The sequence below is a fragment of the Rhinolophus hipposideros genome, assembly GCF_964194185.1.
Source record: "Rhinolophus hipposideros genome assembly, chromosome: 21".
Taxonomy (NCBI): domain Eukaryota; kingdom Metazoa; phylum Chordata; class Mammalia; order Chiroptera; family Rhinolophidae; genus Rhinolophus; species Rhinolophus hipposideros.
The window spans coordinates 44,733,547-44,754,396 of record NC_138067.1 but is presented as its reverse complement, the minus strand read 5'-3'; the positions used below and the strand labels follow the sequence as shown (position 1 = coordinate 44,754,396).

The following is a 20,850-nucleotide window of genomic DNA, read 5'->3' as shown; positions in this document are numbered from 1 at the left end:
CTGTTTTCCACTCCACCCAGCTGCTGCCTTAGGCAAAGCTGGGCTGCATTTAGACACTAGTGCATTCTTGTGATATAGAATTACCCCTGCATTATTTGCACCCAGATTTAGATGCCTGTCTGGGCTCCTGGGGCTGGAGCACCAGGCCTGACTCAGCACCCAGGACACGGCCTGACCCAAGAGGGGCCAGGGGACAGCTGTCCCTCAGGGGACAGCTCCTAGGTGGATGAGTGAAAGAGAGTGAGCAGAAGGGAGGGAGGGAGGGAGGGAGGGAGGGAGGGAGGGAGGGAGGGAGGGAGGGAGGGAGGGAGGGAAGAGGATAGATGCGTGGATGGATGGATGGTCACATAATTGAATGAATGGGGCAGGCATCGGGAGGGAGAGGTCTCACCGGGCAGAGATGGTCAGGAGGTTTATCCAGGAGAAAGGCTTTCTTAGGAAACCTTAAGTGACAAGGGCCCTGTCGAAGTGCAGAGGCTGAGATGGTGTTCTGGGAGGGGACTGCAGCTCAGGTGAGGAGGAGCGGAGGAGGGGGACAAGCATGGACACGGATGGCGCACCTACTAGGTGCCGGTGGTGCACTAAGCCCCTGACGTGTGAAAAGGTGTTTACTCCTCTCACCAATCCCAGGGGTCTTACAGACTCCTTTGCAAGCCCCGAGAAGTCTCAAGTTCACCTCAAGTCACACAGGTTGTACAGGGGCAGCCTGACCCCAGAGCCTTCACCACGCGGCTGCCCGGCTCAGCTCCACATGACACGACACGCAGAACAGCTGGGGGGCTGTGGGCACAGGGGTCATGCGGGGTGCTGAAGGCCAGTGGAGTTCGGGCTTTTTCCTCTCCCGGAAAGGGTGGGGGCTCCTGGGCGCGGGCCAGACTCCTTCCCCACTCCCACCTGTGTGGCGGTAGAGGGCTAACCTGTGGTGGTGGGTGCCAGGGGAGCTGAGCGGTTGGTTGGCTCCAGCTGTCCTCACCGAGTATGGCTCCTCCAAGGTGCGCATGGAACCTCTAGACACCCTACTGCTCAGAGGTCGATACCGGCGTGGCCTGGAGCCTCCTAGCAGGGGCAGGTTCAGGATTTGTTGTGGGGTTGGGAAGGAATGATGCAATAACAAACTTCACTGAAAGAGGAGATGCTGTGGTCTGAGTGGCAGCCTGCTGCTGGGCTGGGCTCGTTCTCACTTAGTCCTCAGGGCCCTGGTCGCCACACCAGAGGAGGAGGCCGAGGCCAGGAGGCTGAGTCTAGGTCTGAGTGGCGCAGTGAGTGAGGTGGAGGCCCGCAGGAGCCCCCATGCCTGCCAGGCTCTAGCCACATCCTGGCAATCAGGGAAGTCCCCATTGAATAGGGAGGGACAAGTCCCTCATCTCAGGGAAGGAGGAAACAGGAGAGGTCATCATGAAAGCAGCTGGTACAGCAAAATAACAGTGTTTTTAAAAATTGTAAATATAAAGAAAAAATTTGACTCAAAAAGAATTTACGAAAGTAAGGTCAGTGGTACCTCAGTTTTCGAACGTCTCCGTTGACTAATGTTTCGGTTTACAAATGCCGTAAATTTTATGGATCTATGGTATCATTAGATAGTAAAATTCACGCTAAATTTGCAGTTTTAGGGGTTGATTTTAAGGGTCTGGAATGGATTAATGCATTTTGCATTACTTTCTATGGGGAAGCCGCACCTCGGTTTTCGAACGTTTCAGAACTCGACCGGTCTTCCAGAATGGATTACGTTAAAAAACCGAGGTACCACTGTTCACTAAATTTTTGTTATCAGTTCATTATATTCAAAATGTATAAAAATTTATCTTAATAATGTTAAGATGAACAATTCACTTAATCATTTTCCCATCACAGTTAAATTTTTAATAAAGGATTTCTTGACAGTTTATTTTCTTAAAAATTCCAACAGAACACAGTGGGGTTTTTTCAGCAATAGTAGCACTTACTTTCCACGAATGAAGTTGCAGAATAAAAGAGAGGGGAGAAGCCCCCCCTGGGGGCTAGAGGTGGTCACTGATGGAGCCCTCATCCCTTGCCTGACTCTTGTCTGTGTCCTTGACACTCGACACAGAGCCGGTGTGGGTGAGGGTAGGCTTAGCAAATGTGGGTGAAGAAGTGAGAGGCCTGGGAACTCGGGCCATAAGTGGTCATCACAGGCAGGACCCCAGGCCTCGTTCCTCTGCCACATGGCAAAATGTCAGGCCAAGACATCTGGCTGGGAGGCTGGGGGCATTGGTCTGCTCCAAGAACCACCTGGTCCATCCCACTCTGTCAGTGGCCACAAGGGTGAGCTGGCCCCCAGCCTCAGAGAGGGTTTGCCATCACCTTCTCTGGACGAGGGAGGTTTAAACTGCTGTGGAAGCCTGTGTCTCCCCCTGCAGCCAGGACAACGCCTGCGACCTGTTACACTATTGAGCTTAAAATGATCATTCGTGTAATTATGACGTTTAGCGTCTCTCTTCCCCACTCGAGGTCAGGCTCTGGGAAGATGGCTGTGACTGTCTTGCCCACAGCTGGCCCTCCAGAGCCCCACATGGTGTTTGGCACATAGCAGGCGCCTAAAGACTGTCAAATGAACAAATTGACGCACAGGTAATGTTTGAATGACGAGGTGTGTTGCTGAGAAAAACACACTGAAACCTGCGAAGAGTCGCACCCTCTCAGTTCAGGGTGGGGACCTTGTGCTCAGATTCTGGAGAAGTAGACTTTGAGTCCTGGTCCCGCTACTTTGGAGCTGTGAGGCTGAGGGCAAATGACGTTGTGATGTCCTTCCACAGATAATGGGCCTCCCCTGTCTGCTCCCTCAGAACTGCTTTGTCAGTCAAGAAATAAACAATGATGAAGAGGCATTTGGGCCGGGTGCATGAGGGGTAAGCAGGAGTTTTCCAGGTAGATTAAAAGGGAAGGGCATCCTCCTGAGCAAAGAGAACAGCACGTGCAAAGGTGGAGGGCCTGGTAAGATAGTTCCAGGAGCTGGTACAGGCTGAAAGGTAGCTGAAGCGAGGGATACAAGCGAGGGGCCGTGTGGAGGGCAAGGCGAGGCAGGCACACTCCAGGCCAAGCAAGGCTTCCGACACAGGCGGACTTTCCTCTGAGGACACTGGAAAGCCATGGAGGGCTCTAGAGGAGGACAGAGGCAGGGTCGCTCTGGGTGTAGCAAGTCCCTGGAGATGGAGTGAAGGGGAGAGACTGCAGGCCGAGCCGGTTGAGGCCTGAGCTGGGTGAACCAGGGGCTGGAGAAGAGAAGACTGTCAATGAGACATTCAAAAGGGCTAGAACCGTCAGGCTTGCCGGCTGACCCCACAGATGAGGCGGTGGGTGGTTCCGGATTCAAGTCTGCAGGTCGGCTTTTGACTGGGAGGGTGACTGGAGAGGCTGTGCTGAGAACAGGGACCCTGCAAGGAGGAAGGGGCAGGGGGCACCGGCAGCACTTCCCTGCTTGGTTTGCAGAGGGGCTTCCTGGGAACTGCCCCCCACACACACCCCAACCAGTAAGTGACTAAGACAGGAAGAGGGCGCCACTTCCTCAGAGTTCTCTGGTACCTGGGCCAGAAATCCCTCTGTTCTCAACTTCTCAGTCCAAACTCTCAAGTCTAACCTTTCAGAGTCCCCCTCATTCTCTCCCTGGTGATCAGCGATGATGGGAATGTCCTCCTCCTATTATTATTATTATCATTATAAATAACAGAAATAGCAGTGAGGGCCTGCTCTGTGCTTCGCCAGCATTTGCCAGCGCGATGATAAAGGCGTCCTGTGCAGAGAGTGCTGTGGTCATGACGTCTGGGAAACACAGAGTGGGGCAAAGCAAAACCGTCCTCTCCCGAAGGACGAAGGGCCTCCGGGAACTTCAGCCCACTGAGCACTGGAACCTCTGGGGGAGACACGCGGGCTCCTGATGCCTTTGACCAGGAAAGATTTTGTCATGTTGCTGTTTAGCACCTCAAGGGATGGTCCTGTGAGAAGATGTGCTGGGAAATGTGCAGGCTGGGCTGCACTGCATGTGTCCTCGGATGATGAGGAAACCAAGGCCCCAGGCGCCCACACAGCGGAACCAGGGTTCCAGAGCTCAGGCCTCCTGTTCTGCTCCTCAACCTCCTGCATAGACAGGCACAGCCCCAAGGCCAGCCAGCCGCAGAGGCCCCAGGCCAGCTGGGGGCCTCCCCGAACCTTCCTGCGGCCTCCCAGGCCAGCCTGCCATCATCTCTGCCCTTTGGTCCCTGGGAAGCCAGGTGCTGCAGGGGCCACCTCCCCACTGGCAGGACCTTCCTTAGGCCAACCACCCACCAGCTTGATTTAGGTGAGACTCACCCCCTCCTGGGTGCAAAATACCACTTTGTCCAGGTTTTGTCCAGCTGAAGAGTCAGCCATGTTCACCGCAGGAAATTAGAGACTGTGGAAGCATAATAAGGACAATAAAGGACGGGCCCTGTCCATTCCATGTCAGCGTCCAAAAGTAGGGGTAGCCTGGGAACAAGTTCTAGATAGCCAGGACATCACTTTTGAAGCATGTTTCACGATATGGGAAATGCTCACAATATAATACTGTTACGGGGAAATGCAGGGCCCAGGAGAGGGGATCATATCACCAAAATGTTGTAAAAGCATGAAAAAGATGATGGAAGCTACTTCCCTGCATTGTACGCACAGGGAAAGAGATTGGAGGTATGCACCAAGGTGTCCACATAAGTGAACTCGGTACAGGCCCTTTGGCTGATTTTTCTTCTCTTCTTATGCTTTTTCCTAAAATGAGTATATGTTGCTTTTATCAGAAGAAAGAGAGTTGCTCTGTTCTTCTATCTAACCTGGTACCCAGCACAGGCCTGGCCCCAGGAGACTTCGGTTGGTGTTTATTAGAGGAAGGAGGGCAGGTTGGGAGGGGACGTCCCTCCCTGGACACCTACTCTGTGCTGTGCGTTTCCTCTGTGATCCAATTCCACCCCCAATGTCCCTGTAAGCCGTTCAAAGTGACTTGAGGAATCCAACATTTTGAGAGCCCAAATGTTCCTTGTCTGTCTGTCCCTTGCACCCTGATGTCACAAGGACCCTCCCTCTGGCACAGTGCCAGGTTGTTTTCCAAATTCCCAGGAATCCGATTTCCACCTAGGGAATGGACCCCAATTTTGGTCAGGAAGGACCCCAAGAGGGGACAGAGGCAGACAGATAGCTGGGGCAGCGGAGCTCAGGGCGGGGGCCGGGGTAGGTAGATGGGGTCAGGACGTCCTCTGGAGCAGGTGACAGACCCTGAGCTGGGTGTTGAAGGCAGAGGAGAGGTAGCCAGGAAAGGTGTTCCTGGCAGAGGGGAACGGCAAGTGCGAAGGCCTAGAGGCAGAGATGAGTCTGCCTTGTTCGGGGACTTGCTAGGCAGGAGGGAGATGGGAAGGAGGAGGGGAGAAGGGCACGCCAGGCAGGGACCGTGTCTTAATGGGGGTGGTACCCTGCTGTCGTCCTGGTCTGTGTGGAGAGGAAGAGTCTTGTTCTGGGAATGATGGGGCTCTGGGACGGCTGTGAGCTGGGAGGGTCAGAGCTATGGGTATAAACAGACTTTCCGTGGGCAGGTGTCCAGGTGGGAGAGGGGCAAGCTGAGCTGGGCCTGGGGCCATGGACTGGAGAGGGGGGAACAGAATAGGGAGCCAGAGAACAGAGGGCCGGGCTCGGGAATTGGGGACAGCAAGTGTCAGACTAACGATCCGAGTTTTGCCGCCCTGGAGCCATCCTCCATCGGTGGCCGCAGTGTGGCCTTGGGTTAGAAGGCTCAGGGCTCTAATCCCAGTGGCACAGCAGCAGTTACTCAACACCAGTAGTAACAGTAACGATGACGGTGTGACCTGAGCCCCTGAGCACTCTGGAGGAGCTGGCACTGCCTGTGTACTAGCCCTGTGACCTCCTTTCACCTTCCTGACTGCCCCCGAAGTGGCCGTCATCATTGTCCCTTCAGGGCCAGCCATGGACCTGAGGCCCCAATTGCTCGAGTGATAGACCCTACAGCCAGGACAGGGACATGGGATGTGAACGGAGCTGTCTTCATGGCCATACCTGTGGCCACATCTGGAGCTCTGTGGAATGGTCACAGCGATGCCATCCGTCAGGTCAGTGAGAGGTGGCCGTGCGGGTGGGGCCCTGGCCAGTCCCCACCTCCCTGTGCCTCCATTCCCTCCTTCCTGAAATGGGGCCCTAACGGTCCTCTTCACAGGCTGCTGGGGGACAAAATGTGATTGTGCTGTGAAGCACCGTGGCGTCAGGAAAGCGCCCTGTGACATGTGCAACCCACCCGCCGAGCCCGTGAACTGTCACACACACATGGGATCGGAAGGCCGGGTGTAAAGAAAGTCAGACTTCTCATTCAGTTTTCATCTTGATTACGTGTTGAAATCATAATATTTGGGATCTACTGGGCTAAATAAATGTACGATTAAATTGGTTTCACCTGTTTTGCGTTTTCATTTAACATGGCTTCTGGGAAATTTAAAATACATAGTTCGCGGGGTATTTCTGTTGGATTGTGCTGGGGTAAATAGTGGCTAACTGTTTTATGAGTGTGATTGTACCAGGAATACTATTGTTCCTTATGCTGGGTGCCTTTCAGGTATAGTCTCGCTTTTTAAACTTTTTAAAAAGTGATTTTCTACTGATTATAAAAGTAGTTTTTGTCCATTGAAGGAAAAAAAAATAACTAAGAGTTAAAATGGCCCCTAATCCCCAACAGCTGGAGTTCACTGTAAAAAGAACTCAGACTATTTCCTTACAGCCTTTTCCTGACACTTATGTGCAGCTACCGAATTCTTCAGCCTCTTTTTAAGTTTTACAAAGTCTCGACCACACAGTACACTGTGTGGTGCTCTCCATTTCCCCTTAATATTATAATGCAAGCATCCCCCATGGTATTGACTAGGCTTCAGAAATGCCATCCGATGGCTGTATGGACTTCTGTGCTTCAGTGTACCCGGCATGGTGATCAGTGAGGAGAATCTGGTGAGACTCTGCCTTCTAGGCCCAGCCCAGCACTGCCCCTTCTGGGGCCCGGCAGCCTCAGCCCCAGGAGTGGTGGCCACGTTCAGGGGTTAAGAACCTGGACTCTGGAGCCAGACCACCTCGGTCCAATCCCAGGTCTGCTGTCTCCTCCTGTGTGACCTTAGGCAAGTCGCTGCACCTCTCTGTGCCTCTGTTCCTTACCACTTAAATGGGGAGAATTCATAATCGCTCATGTGAAACGCTTGAGACCAGATGTGTTTTGGCATTCTGGTAGTAGAAAGGTAATAATAGACAGCATACCTTTTCATAGCACGTCAGGGTATCTTATGCCCCTAATCAAACGTGCGAATGTTTCTAGAGTGAAGGCTTGAATAGTCACATGAGTGGGATCAGTAAAAGGCCTAAACAGCTCGTATGAGTGCTGATCAGGTTTTGCCACCAAATGGGATTTGGTGCCAAAGTAATGAAAAATCTGGTTTTCTGAGCTTATGGATTTCAGTTTCAGGTGTTGAATAAGGACCTATCGCACAGGACGGTTTGTTGGATTAAATCCGTTGTTGCCCATAAAGCACTTAGAACAGAGTCTAGCACTGAAGACGTGCTCAACGCATGTTAGCTGCTGTTTAATCTTTTTTATTGAGGTGTAATACACATACAATAAAATGCCCCCGTTTTATGTGCACAGTTTTAACAGCTGCATTCAGCCATGTAACCCCCCCCCAATTTCTATCACCCCAGGAATGTGCCCCTTGCCGGCCTGTCCCACACACATGCCCAGAGACAGCGCTCGGCACATCTAGAGCGAAGGACGAATGGGGTCCCACCGCTGCGCTCTGTGCGGCTGGCTTCTCGTGCTCAACACGAAGCCGGTGACATTCACCCAAGCTGTTGCGCCTGTTGATAGTTCGTCCCTTATCACGACTGCCCGGAGTGTCCACTGCACCGCTCGGCGCGCTGTCCTTCCCCCTCTAGGGACATATGGGCGGCCTCGGTTTAGGCCAGAATGAACCCAGGTGCTGTGAGCACCCACCCTAGGCAGGGGGATGGGCCTCTGTCTCCATTTCTCTTGGGGAAAGTGGCAGGAGTGTGAAGGCAGGGTCGTGGGGTAACTCTCAGGTTGATAAGAAACACTCAGACCGTTTCCCAAAGTGGTCTTTTGATCTTCCTGCCCCCCCCTCCCCCGGCAAAGATGGAGAGCTGGGGACGCTCCGGCCCGCGTGCCCTTGGCGCTCCTTCCCTCCCCTCGCGCGTCACTGACTGGTGTCTCTCCCGCCCCCGCCCCAGGTGATCCGGACGGACACTTTCAAGCACCTGCGGCACCTGGAGATCCTGCAGCTGAGCAAGAATCTGGTGCGGAAGATCGAGGTGGGCGCCTTCAACGGGCTGCCCAGCCTGAACACGCTGGAGCTGTTCGACAACCGGCTGAGCACGGTGCCCACGCAAGCCTTCGAGTACCTGTCCAAGCTGCGGGAGCTCTGGCTGCGCAACAACCCCATCGAGAGCATCCCGTCCTACGCCTTCAACCGCGTGCCCTCGCTGCGGCGCCTGGACCTGGGCGAGCTCAAGCGGCTGGAGTACATCTCGGAGGCGGCCTTCGAGGGCCTGGTCAACCTGCGCTACCTCAACCTGGGCATGTGCAACCTCAAGGACATCCCCAACCTGACGGCCCTGGTGCGCCTGGAGGAGCTGGAGCTGTCGGGCAACCGGCTGGACCTGATCCGCCCCGGCTCCTTCCAGGGCCTCACCAGCCTCCGCAAGCTGTGGCTCATGCACGCCCAGGTGGCCACCATCGAGCGCAACGCCTTCGATGACCTCAAGTCGCTGGAGGAACTCAACCTGTCCCACAACAACCTGATGTCGCTGCCCCACGACCTCTTCACGCCTCTGCACCGCCTGGAGCGCGTCCACCTCAACCATAACCCCTGGCACTGCAACTGCGACGTCCTCTGGCTGAGCTGGTGGCTCAAGGAGACGGTGCCGAGCAACACGACCTGCTGCGCCCGCTGCCACGCCCCCGCCGGCCTCAAGGGCCGCTACATCGGAGAGCTGGACCAGTCGCACTTCACCTGCTACGCGCCGGTCATCGTGGAGCCGCCCACGGACCTCAATGTCACCGAGGGCATGGCCGCAGAGCTCAAGTGCCGCACGGGCACCTCCATGACCTCGGTCAACTGGCTGACGCCCAACGGCACCCTCATGACCCACGGCTCCTACCGCGTGCGCATCTCCGTCCTGCACGACGGCACCCTCAACTTCACCAACGTCACCGTGCAGGACACGGGCCAGTACACGTGCATGGTGACGAACTCGGCCGGCAACACCACCGCCTCAGCCACGCTCAACGTGTCGGCCGTGGACCCGGGGGCGGCGGGCGGAGCTGCTGGCGCTGGGGGCGGCCCGGGGGGCGGTGCTGGCGGAGGGGGCGGCGGTGGCTACACCTACTTCACCACGGTGACCGTGGAGACCCTGGAGACGCAGCCCGGGGAGGAGGTCCTGCAGGCCCGGGGGACGGAGAAGGAGCCGCCCGGGCCCACGACCGACGGCGCCTGGGGCGGCGCGCGGCCCGGGGATGCGGCCGGCCCCGCCTCCTCGTCCACCACGGCCCCTGCCCCGCGCTCCTCCAGGCCCACGGAGAAGGCGTTCACGGTGCCCATCACGGACGTGACAGAGAACGCCCTCAAGGACCTGGACGACGTCATGAAGACCACGAAGATCATCATCGGCTGCTTCGTGGCCATCACCTTCATGGCCGCCGTCATGCTTGTGGCCTTCTACAAGCTGCGCAAGCAGCACCAGCTCCACAAGCACCACGGGCCCACGCGCACGGTGGAGATCATCAACGTGGAAGACGAGCTGCCCGCCGCCTCGGCCGTGTCCGTGGCCGCCGCGGCCGCCGTGGCCAGTGGAGGTGGCGTGGGCGGGGACAGCCACCTGGCCCTGCCCGCCCTGGAGCGCGACCACCTCAACCACCACCACTACGTGGCAGCCGCCTTCAAGGCGCACTACGGCAGCAACCCCGGCGGGGGCGGCTGCGGGGGCAAGGGCCCGCCCGGCCTCAACTCCATCCACGAACCTCTGCTCTTCAAGAGCGGCTCCAAGGAGAACGTTCAAGAGACGCAGATCTGACGCTGCCCGGGCCCGGGCCCGGGCTCGGGACCCACTGGGACCCGCCCCCCAGCCCCCGCCCCCGCCCCCGCGGGCCGCCCAGGGAAGGTCGGGGAAGACGGGCGCAGAGCCCATCTGGACCCCAGGGCGGCTGGCCCGGCGAGGACAGGGTGGGGCCCCAGGCGTGGAGCCCGTGGTCCTGGGTGACCCGAGGCGCTGTGGGATTCAGGAGAAGTGGCCGGAACCCTCCGCTTTTCCTCCTCGCTCTCCTGACCGACATGCTGGCCCTCTGCCTTCCAGGGCACAGGAGCTTTTCGGAGGGGCGTCCTTCCCCCTCACCCCCAACAACCCTCCTTTTACGGTTCATTTTTTGCAGTTTGACGCCTGTCCCCAGCCCCCTCCTGTCCACCCGCGAAACTGAAGAGAGAGACACGTGGTCGTCAGCACCTCCACACCCCCTGGCCCTGCCCTCTACTGAGTCCGTTCCTGTCCTTTAGGCCCCTTGGCTGGGGGTGGGGCAGCCTCAGCCCACCCCCCACAATCGCCCCAGCCCTCACCCACACCACAGACTCTTTTGATACTGAAGGGAGGTTTGCGTCAATGACTACCTGCTCTGTAATTACTTTAAAAAAAAAAACACGGAAAAAGTAAAAAAATATTTTTTTTGGTCATGAAAGCATGAAGGAGAGAAAAAACGAAGTGAATGTGGGTGGGGAGCAGAATGAGAGGACGTTGCAGGGCCTTCAGGAAGGTGGGGGTGCTGGCCCCTCGAGTGCTGAGTACCCTCATCCTTGAGCTCAGAGGTCCCACGAGGAGGGGCTCGGTCACCCAGCACTAGTATTTAATCTCCCCACTGCTCTTTTGAGGTAGGTACTGGGGTCCTCTCCCCTGTCCCCACTTCTCAGCAGAAACCGAGGGACTCGTATTAGTTTCCTGGGGCTACTGCAACAAGTAGTAAAAACTGGGTGGCCCAGAACAGCAGGAATGTGGTGTCTCACAGTTCTGGATCCGGGCGTGCGAGATCAGGGGTGACAGGCTCGGCCCCCTCTGGAACCTGCAGGGGAGGACCCTGCTCTGCCTCTTGCAGCTTCTGGTCGCGCCAGACGTTCCTGGCGTGGTGGCAGCGTCACCCTGATCTCCACCTGGCGTTCTCCCTGGGTCTCCACATTGTCTTCCCTCTGTGCATGCTTGTCTCTGTGTCCCAATTGCCCCTTTTTATAAGGACATGGGTCATATTGGATGATGGCCCTTCCTACTCCAGCATCACCTCATCTCAACTTGATCGTCTACAAAGACCGTTTCCAAATGAGGTCACACTCATAGGCACGCCCCGGAGGTCAGGACTTCAATACATCTTACTGAGGGACACAGGTCAGCCCATGACAGAGCCAACCCAGAGAGCGTCCATCCCCACTGCAAACCCATTCAAGACACCGCCACAGGGAGCGGGTCAGGAGGGACACGGGAAAGGGAAGGTAAAAGGGAGGGAAGGAGGAAAGTGGTGTGAGGTGCTGCAGCCGCAGCGGGGGCCTGCGGGGCAGGACAGAGCTGCACTTCCATCTTGTTAACGCAGAGGCAGGACGGATGGGGTCCCCGACTGGGAGGGGACTATGCTGGTGCTCAGAAGGGCAGGGAGCCGCATGCAGAGCCCCCAGAGCCAGGGTGTGGGAGCAAACCCAGGGGCCACCCAGGACAGTGGGCGCTGCTGGTGGGGCTGGGGGAGGCCAGGGTGCTGGCATTTCAGCCTTGGGAGGGCTGGGCTTCCCTGGGCTGCCATCTCCTGCTGTTTAGACAGACAGAGACCAATGGAAGCAGGGGCCCACTCTGGATGAGGGGCCAGTCCAGGCCGGCTCAGCCATGGACACACAGAACTAGGCCGGGGCGTAGGCTGGGTCTCAGCCGTTTTCTCTCTCACCTCAGCCCAACCTGACAGCACATACAGCAGGCGTGGGTGCTGTGCGACACTCAGGCCCCATGGAGTTGAGGACTGAATGCAGGGCAGGCAGGAAGCCCCAGGTCGACACCAGGGCCCAGTATGCTCTGTGAGGGCCTGGCCGCAGTCCAGGGTGGCCCTGCCCCTTTTCCCTGTCTGTTTCTGCCCCACGGCATCTTATCTCTTCCCCCTCCTGAGGCCCCTAAAGCAAAGTCTTCCCTTATCGGCTGCGGGGCTCTGTCTGCATGTCTGCTCTGTCGCCTGTCAACTTGGGACTCTACCCCTCACTCCCTCTTTCATGCTCTCTTTCTCCCTGGTCCTCTTTCAGAGCCAATCCTGGTTGCCGTGGCAACGCTGCAGCGGGTACCAGGTGGCAGTTGGGGGCAGGGAACCAGCACTGCCGCAGCCTCCACCATTTCCAATGCCGGGCACCCATGAGGTGCACTGGCTGAGGCTCATTTTGGGGGGCATTCGTGGCCTCCCCAGGCCTCAAAGGCTTCTCACTGACCTGTGGGAGGTGGGGCGTGGGGAGGGACAGGCTTGGGAGTGAGAATACAGCACAGGATGGGGGGGCCAGATGGCACAGCTGGGGAAGGGGAGAATGAAAGACGAGAAGTCAAGGTGAACTGAAGGAGGTTCTGGAGAGGGGCTAGGGTGAGTGGAACTCCATCTCCTGCTGCGATGTGGGGAGACGACGGAGCATGACCAGGCCAGGCCTCCCTCAGACCTCACGGTGGGGAGGAAATGATGTCTTGGCCCGGCTGGGTACAGAATGGCAGCCAGCCCAGAGGAGATGGGGGCAGGGGCTGGAAGGATGGCGATCCAGCGTGGAGAAACAGGGATGGAGAGAGAGAGATCGGAGAGATACAGAGACCCAAAGGGAGGACCACACGGAGGACCATTGACAGTGTTCACAAACACAGTGCCAAGGTTGGGTGCAGCGGCCACAGGATGGGAACTGGAAATGCACAAAGGGCCAGACTGAGAGCCCAGAGGCCCCATCACCATCTCCTCTCCCTGCTCCCAACCCTCTCAACCCCCACCCCAAGCAGGATGCAGTTTCCATGACAACCTGGCCGGCCAGAAGGGGGGGCGGGGGACTGCAGAGGAAATTTTCCACATCAGCAGGAAGGAAGGAGTGATGCAGAGAAGGAAGCCGCCCATACAGTGGGGGCCACGCAGGGCCACTGGAACCCCAAATCCTCATGCCCACTGTCCTCAGGGTTGTCACCCCGCCCCCACCCAGCAAATCTGCACCCTCGCCTCTGGGCCTCTGCTGGGAAGGGGGAGAGCTTGGGAAAGGTTCAAGGGTCAAATGTCCAAAGATCAGCGGCTGCCCAGGCCTGGTGTGTGTGTGTTGGGGGGGCCAGCCAGCAGGCGACGGACAGAGCTCAGATCGCAGACCACCAGATTCAAGGACATGGCCCTCGACAGGGTCCCGCAGAGGGTGGGGGTGGTGGGCTACGGCCGGCTTGGTGAGTCCCTGCCTGGGGCCTCTTCCCCAGGTCCCCTCCTGAAGCCCCCAACGCCCCCATGTCCTCCACAAACACCCCTTTCATCTATGCCTTTATCTGTGCCCTGGCTGTCTGTCTGCCTGATCATCTTCCACTCCCCACCAAAGGGCTCCATCCTTCTCTGTGTCTCTGTCCCCCTCTCTCTGTTCCCCTCTCTGAGTTTCTTTCCCTCTCCCTAGGACAGTCCCTGGTCTCCCATTTGCTGACTCAGGGACCGGAACTGGGCCTAGAACTTGTTTTTGTCTGGAATCGTGACCCAGGACGAATGGCGGGGAGTGTGCCCCCCTCCCTGCAGCTCCAGAACCTCGCTGCTCTTGGGGAGAGGTCAGTGACCTCGCCATGAGAGAGTGGGGCTCCCTGAAGCTCCTGTTCTAGCCTTCCTTAGCTGCTGTGTGATCTCAGGGGAATCCCTTACCCTCTCTGGGCCTTGCTTCACCCAAATGTGCCATGGGACAAGCCCATACATCCTGTTCCCCCTCCCAGGCCAGGGTGAAGAATGACAGGCCTCTATAGACTAAGGAAATCTGGGGAGGGGAGGCCTAATACCTCTCCAAGGCCCTCCCCCATCTCTCCCCTCTCCCAGGCACCCTGACCTTGTGGTGGAAGTGGCCCATCCCAAAATAATCCATGAATCTGGGGCACAGATCCTGCGCCACGCCAATCTCCTGGTGAGCCCTGCCCTTTCTGCCTCGGCCCCACCCCACCCCAAAGTGGGATGTTCCCATCCCGACCTCAGTCCCTCCCACCTTCACCTACCCCAGGTCGGGTCGCCGTCAGCACTGGCTGACCAGGCCACAGAACAGCGGCTCCTGGAGGCCTCGCACCAGTGGCACCATGCTGTGTTCGTGGCCCGGGGGGCCCTGTGGGGTACTGAGGACATCAGCAGACTGGATGCAGCTGGAGGCCTCCAGGTGAGGGCCTGTTGGGCCCCCAGGATCCAGAGGGGGCCTGCAGAGACCCCAGGGCCCCCTGACCCTGGCTCTTACTTCTAGAGCCTCCGTGTTACTATGGCCACACATCCTGATGGCTTCCGGCTTGAGGGACCCCTGGCGGCAGCGCACAGCAGCGGGTCCCGCACTGTGCTGTACGAAGGCCCGGTCCGGGGCCTCTGCCCATTTGCCCCCCGCAACTCCAACACCATGGCGGCGGCTGCCTTGGCTGCCCCCAGCCTGGGCTTCGACCGTGTGATCGGGGTGCTTGTGGCTGACCTCAGGTGAGCTAAGCTGGTCGGGAGATTGGGCTGGGACTGGGCCAGCCAGACTGACCACCCCGCTGGCCCCAGCCTCAGCGACATGCATGTGGTGGACGTGGAGCTGAGAGGACCCCCAGGCCCCACAGGACGGAGCTTCGCTGTGCGCACCCACCGGGAGAACCCCGCCGCGCCGGGCGCCGTCACCGGCTCGGCCACCGTGACTGCCTTCTGGCGCAGCCTCCGGGGTGAGGCCCGGCCCCAAGCCACGGCTCCGCGCTCGGCAGAGCTGGGTCTCCATCCCGCAGTGCTGCTCGCGTGTCTGGGGGTTGGCCTTCGGTTCTGAGTCTCCTTGGCCTTCTATGCCATGACTTTGAATCTTTTTATCTGTGTCTCTGTGCCTTTTGCTGGGTCTCTGTCCCACTCTGGGTTTGGTCCCTTTCTCTAGGTCCTCCTCCACCCCACCCTGGGTCTGTCCCTTCCCCCAGGTGTCTCTGTCTCATTTCTCTGTGTCGGCCTTTCATCCCTCGTCTCTGCCCGTAGGCTGCTGCCAGCTCCCCTCAACGCCGGGGATCCACCTCTGCTGAGAAGCCTTCGTTTACCTCGCCCCCACCACCGTCCTGCAGCTGCTCTGGCCTCAGTTTCCCCGGACCTCCCTCCTGTCTCATTAAAGATTGGAGGTTCTTACTGCACAGCCTGGCGTCTCTACTCCCTTCTAATTTCTCTGTGACGTCAAGCTGCACCTTCGCGCTGCACGTTACGCCATATCAGGGGGCGGGAACCCCGGGAGCAAAAAGCCTGGAAGCTATCGCGAGAGCGTGCCTACTACATTTCCCAGAATCCTCTGAGCACCAGGGGGCGTGGTAGTGAGCGAAGGGGACTCTGTAGGACACACTTCCGGGATCCTCCGCGGAGAACTACAGTCCCGAAGTTGCAGCCCCCGTTCTCCGAGCAGTAGCGGAACTTCCGGGCCACGCTTGCCCAGACGTTCCGTGCGGAATAAGAGCACTTGCGGGGACCGCCGGGAGTCGTAGTCCGGCACGCGGCGGCCGCCGGGAGCTGTGGTCCGCCCGGCCTGCCCAGTCAGCGCCGTGCTGCCCGCCCCACACTCGGAGCCTACAGTCGCTGCCCAGGGGGATGCGGGAGCCCCTGGTTCCGGCGAGGAGAGAGGCAGGCGGGGTGAGGGGCGTTGCTGGGCAACGGGCAAGCGCTGCGGTTGGGGTACGGGTTGGGGAAAGGGCTCTGCTACTTGGTGTCCGGGGAGGGGGCCCTGTTGCCAGGTGACAGGAAGAGAAAACCCTGTTGTTTAGTGACAGGGGACGGGAGTCGTCTTGTTGCTAGGCGACCAGAAGAGACCCTGTTACCTAGAGACAGGAGAGGAGGATTCCTCTGTTGCTAAGTAACCAGAGAAGAGACTTGTTACCTGGTGGGGGGTTCTCTGTTGCTAGGTGACCACCATAGGACCCTTTCACTTAGGGACGTGGTGGGGGTATTCCTATGTTGCTGGGTGAGCAGAAAAAGGCTTTTCCCTAGGAATGGAGGATGGAGGGTGTACCCTGTTGCCAGAAAAGGGTCAAGGGCCCAGCGTTCCCTCAGGCTGCTCTGAGCCCCGTCTCAATGGTGGCGCCCCGAGGGCCTGCTGACAAGTTGGGCCTCCAGATCCCAGGCCCCCGAACACCTTCTCCCCCGCCCCCCAAGCAGGAGCCGAGGGCGGCATGTCCCAGGGCCCGGGAGCACAGCCGGGCCCGCCTTCCGTGTACCACGAGCGGCAGCGCCTGGAGCTGTGTGCCATCCACGCCCTCAACAACGTCCTCCAGCAGCAACTCTTTAGCCAGGAGGCTGCCGATGAGATCTGCAAGAGGTGACCGTCACCCACCCCACCCCTGGAGAAGCAGAGCTGCCCACCTGGGTCTCAGCAAGGCAGGGGTGCAGCCCAGCGGCTTTCTGCTCCCCCATCACATGCCTAAGCTGGACCCTGGGACTCAGAGATGGACGTGTTGCCTCCCTGTTCATCCCCAGGGCCTCACCCCAACTCAGGCTTCACCCTCTCTTATCTGGGCCCTGGTCCCCACTTTCCCTCTAGCCTCCCCGTTTGTGGTTTTTCTTCTTCAGTCCATCCTCACATGCCCCAGTGCTGCCCCCGCCTCTCCCCTGCTCACAGCCCATCCGTGGCTCCCCAGCATCCCGGGGAGAAGTCCCAAGGCCTGCAGCCTGATATCCAAGCCGCTCCGTGCTGTTCCCCACTGGCCTCTGCAGCTTCACATCTCACTGCTCCCCAAAAACCACATTTCTCTCCCGTCCCTAAAGGACCCCCACTGTGATGCCCCTGGGCCTTTGCACAAACTGTTCTTTCTGCCTGTCACGGCTTCGTCCTCTTCGCAGCCTGGAATGTTCCTCCTCACTGTTCAAGATTTCAAACATCACTTCTTTATTACCTCTCTGGCTCGTCCCCCTCCTTTCCCCACAGCCCTGGCCCCAGCTCAGTACCCATTGTCCCTTGGATCCTCCCGTCAGCCTCCAGTCTCTCCACCCCTGGCAGGCTCCACAGGATCCTGTACCCAGAAGAGACCCCATCTCCCTCTCTCTTGCTTGCAGCCCTCCCATGGCTGAGTCTTAGCCCCTCAGATTGATTACTAGAGAATTGACCCATCTCCTGTGTCATTCAACACAGTCGTGCCAAGGCCATGCTGGAGACCTAAAGCTGTGTCTGATACGCGCCCTGCCCTGAGGGGCCAGGCAGACAGAATACACAGAAAAATAATATACAGATTTTCTCCTTTCCACCCCCTCCCACTGCCCTGACCACCAAGAGCCCAGAGAGAGAACAAAGGTCCTGTTGTTCAGTGGAGGCAGGGCCCGAAAGACGAGTGTTGGCGGGGTAACCCTCCTGCTCTGGGGGACAGCTGGAGGAAAGACTGGGGGCAGGATCACAGGAGATGTGGTTGGAGACAGGTGGCTGGGAAGGGGCTGGTGGGGGCTGAGGCTAGGAGGCCAGCAGGGACCTGACCATGTGGGGCCGCTAAGGCCAGGCTGAGGGGCTGGGACTCTATCCTGGGGTGACAGGGCACCAGGCAGGGCTGGGAGCAGAGGAGGACAGGGTCAGCACCAGGTGTAAAAGATCCCCTGGTCCTGTGGGAGATGGACGGGAGGGGGGAGACGAGGCTGGGTGAAGGTCCCGGTGGCAGAGGACAAGGCCTGAACAGGAAGACGTGGTTGGAGGACAGGGCAGAGAGAGCAGGACAGGCAGAGTAGGGCCTGGGGCTGATGAGTCGCAAGGGTTAAAAAGAGGGAAGAGTTCAAAGGGTGGGTGACTCATGGACCCTGGGACTCTCCTGCTTTGTGGGGAGACCTTTCCAGTGACCCCAAACTCAGACTCTGATCACCCCCCAACCAGGTTGGCCCCCGACTCCCGGCTGAACCCCCATCGCAGCCTCCTGGGCACCGGCAACTATGACGTCAACGTGATTATGGCCGCCCTGCAGGGACTGGGCCTGGCCGCAGTGTGGTGGGACAGAAGGAGGTGGGAGGCTTGGTGCCATGGGTGCCACGTGATGGTGCATGCCTCACGATGGTGGTCAATGTGGATGGAATTAGGAAGGGGATGGGTGGACTGGAAGGAGGAAGAGGTAGTTGGGTGGAAGGTTTACATGGTGGATGATGGCTGGCAGACTGATGGCTTGGGAGGTGATAGAAGGATGTGTGAATTTCTGGATGGTTGATGGGTGAGTTGATGGATGGATACTGGGTAAATTAATGGTAACTGGGTGACTACCTGGAAGGTTAATGGAGCTTGGATGTGTTGAGTAGACGGTGATTGGGTGATGGGCTGTATGAATGGTACGCGAGTGGTTGAGTGAATAAAGGATGGATAGTTAGTTGATAGGCAGTGGACAGCAAATAAGTGGTTGGGTGGATGGGTAATGGATGGGTGAGTTGGGTGGATGTTGAATAAGCTGGTGGGTAGGTAGGTGGCCGGTTGGATGGTGGTGACTGCATCAGTGGGTGGATGGTGTTTGGGTGAACAGTAGATTGGTCATTGGATGGTGAGTGGTTGTTAGTTGTTTGGGAACTTTGGATGGGTGGTGGGTAGGTGGTGTATAATGGATAAAGGACAGATCAATGGTAGATGTGGGAAGAGTGAATGGAGAGTTGGTGGATGGTGGTCGGAGGCTTGGATGGGTGGGTGGTGGTGGGATGAATAGTAGAAGGAAGTTGGATGGTTGCTGGGGGTTTTTGATGGGCGGGTGGGTGGGTGGGTGGGAGAACAGGCGAGTTAAAGGAAACGGTGGGCTGACTGAGGAGGGTCCTTGGTGGGTTCAGGCGCCACCGCCGAACGGCAGCCTGGGCCACACATGCCCAGTCTGTTCAGCCCTGCCCACGTGTCCGGCCCCGCCCACACAGGCCCCTGTCCCAGCTGGCCCTGCCCCACGTGCTGGGGCTCATCCTGAACCTGCCCTCGCCTGTGTCGCTGGGGCTGCTGTCCCTGCCCCTGCGCCGGCGGCACTGGGTGGCCCTGCGCCAGGTGGACGGTGTCTACTACAACCTGGACTCCAAGCTGCGGGCGCCTGAGGCCCTGGGGGATGAGGACAGCGTCAGGTGAGGGGGAGGTGATGAGGCCCCTTCCCCCAAGGCCAGCCGAGGCCCCCTGGACCTCAGTCTCCTTGTCTGTTCGCCCAGGGCCTTCCTGGCAGCCGCCCTAGCTCAGGGCTTGTGTGAAGTGCTGCTGGTGGTGACCAGGGACGTGGAGGAAACGGGCTGCTGGCTTCGCACAGACTGACGCCGTGGAGGAGGGAACCACTGCCGTCCACCCAGCGCGTCCCTGTGCCTGCGCCTCATGGACCCTGCGGAGGCCCCTCTCCCTTCCCCCGCCTCTGCTTCCCTATGCTGCTGCTGCCTCAATAAACCTGCAGATTTGCTCCAGGCCTGGCCCGAGTCTGAGTGGGGCCCCCTTTTCTTCAGTTACTTCTGTTTGTCACAGGCGGGGCACCCAGGCGGGCCATGCCAGGAACCCTAATGCTGGATCTCTGCTGCCCCCCAGCTTTATGACCTCCTGCGAGTCACACCATCCTGGACCTCGGCTTCCTCCCTGCCCTCGGGAGGTCCACATTCCGGTGGCAGGGAGAGACCAGCAGTGAACAAATAGGTGCCAGTAGACCGTTCGGAGAGAGAAGTGCCAAGGAGAAAGCATGGGTTTATTTCTTGACTCTCAATTCTATTCCTTCAATTGTGGTAGTGGCCTTAAAAGATGTCCCCAGCCTAATCCCTGGAACCTAGGGATATGTTCAGTCACATGGCAAAGGGGAGTGAAGGCTGCAGAGGGAGTCAGCGTTGCTCTGGGAGCTGACATTGAGATAGGAAGAGGATCCTGCACTCTCCAAAGGAAGGATGGTGAGGGTTCTGAAAGGTGGAGAGGGAGGGAGGAGAGGAAAGCCAGAGAAAGACTTGAAGAAGGAAGCAGGCAGGGGCTGAGAGCCAGCCCCCACATGGGGGCTTGGAAGACACAGGGGCCATGAGCCAGGAAATGAGAGCGGCTCCTAGGAGCTGGCACAGGCAAGGAAGCAGACTCCCCCTGGGCCCCCAGAAGGAACTTGTCCTGCCCACATTTTGACTAGTCCAGTGAGATTTATTTTGGAAGTCTGGCCGCCACAAGTGTTAAAAGAATAAACGTGCATTGTTTTAAGCCATGAACTTTGTTAGAGCAGCCATGGGAAACAAATGCAGTGCTAGGGTTCATTTAGGGCAGTGGGTCTCCAGGAGAAGGTGTCATTTGAGCAAAGACTGCAAGGAGGGGAGAGAGGGTGCCTTGGGCACGTCTGGAGGAAAAGCATTCCAGGAAGAGAGCAGCCAGCCACGCAAAGGCCTTGGGGCTGGGTGGTGCCGGGTGTGGAGAGGGAGAGGCAAGGAGGGGAAGGTGGAGAGGTGATAAAGGGGGAATATGATGCCCAGGGTGGGCAGCTGGGATCTGAGAAGAGCAAGGCCAGGGTCCCATTAGCTGTCTTCCCCACATTCTCACCAGAGCAGGCCCCCTCCTGTTCCATGTCCTTCCCCTCAGGGCTTGCTGTCCCTTCCTGCATCTCCCTGTTCTGTCAGCCTTTCACTCATTTCCTGAGCCCCAGCTCTGGGTCTGGCTTGTGCAGCCCGGC

At 58.3% G+C, this 20,850-nt stretch overlaps 3 protein-coding genes across 10 annotated transcripts in view; all 3 read left to right on the top strand.

The window, feature by feature from the left end:
- The window catches only part of LRRC4B (leucine rich repeat containing 4B), a 34,558-nt gene extending 23,809 nt beyond the window's left edge, over positions 1 to 10,749 (top strand). For 2 of the 3 annotated variants that reach the window (XM_081031151.1, XM_081031152.1), the window contains one exon: positions 8,251 to 10,749. In XM_081031151.1, the coding sequence (XP_080887277.1) occupies positions 8,251 to 10,092 (1,842 nt within the window). In that variant the 3' untranslated portion in view covers positions 10,093 to 10,749. Of the gene's footprint in view, positions 1 to 5,932; positions 6,084 to 8,250 lie in introns of all 3 variants that reach the window. The other variant, XM_081031153.1, reaches the window with a different exon arrangement.
- Positions 10,750 to 11,072: 323 nt separating this feature from the next.
- ASPDH (aspartate dehydrogenase domain containing) lies at positions 11,073 to 15,400 on the top strand. Of its 4 annotated transcripts, none has more exons than XM_081031208.1 (7): positions 11,073 to 12,521; positions 13,698 to 13,842; positions 14,102 to 14,186; positions 14,280 to 14,429; positions 14,511 to 14,731; positions 14,801 to 14,955; positions 15,251 to 15,400. In XM_081031208.1, exons 2-7 carry the CDS (start codon positions 13,784 to 13,786, stop codon positions 15,292 to 15,294), a joined length of 714 nt encoding a protein of 237 aa, XP_080887334.1. In that variant the 5' UTR covers positions 11,073 to 12,521; positions 13,698 to 13,783; the 3' UTR covers positions 15,295 to 15,400. The 4 variants fall into 4 exon arrangements, with proteins under 4 accessions (XP_080887334.1, XP_080887333.1, XP_080887331.1 ...); XM_081031207.1 differs by lacking the exon at positions 11,073 to 12,521 and adding an exon at positions 12,621 to 13,479; XM_081031205.1 differs by lacking the exon at positions 11,073 to 12,521 and adding an exon at positions 12,621 to 13,479 and having other exon boundaries at positions 14,102 to 14,429; positions 15,251 to 15,398.
- Positions 15,401 to 15,562: 162 nt separating this feature from the next.
- Positions 15,563 to 19,628, top strand: JOSD2 (Josephin domain containing 2). 3 transcript variants are annotated; one of them, XM_081031240.1, is made up of 5 exons: positions 15,563 to 15,886; positions 16,409 to 16,568; positions 18,102 to 18,227; positions 19,109 to 19,303; positions 19,385 to 19,628. In XM_081031240.1, the coding sequence occupies exons 2-5, from the start codon at positions 16,423 to 16,425 to the stop codon at positions 19,482 to 19,484; spliced, it is 567 nt and encodes a 188-aa protein (XP_080887366.1). In that variant the 5' UTR covers positions 15,563 to 15,886; positions 16,409 to 16,422; the 3' UTR covers positions 19,485 to 19,628. The 3 variants fall into 3 exon arrangements, with proteins under 3 accessions (XP_080887366.1, XP_080887367.1, XP_080887368.1); XM_081031241.1 differs by having other exon boundaries at positions 15,660 to 15,886; positions 16,406 to 16,568; positions 19,385 to 19,617; XM_081031242.1 differs by having other exon boundaries at positions 15,660 to 15,928; positions 19,385 to 19,617.
- Positions 19,629 to 20,850: the final 1,222 nt, after the last annotated feature.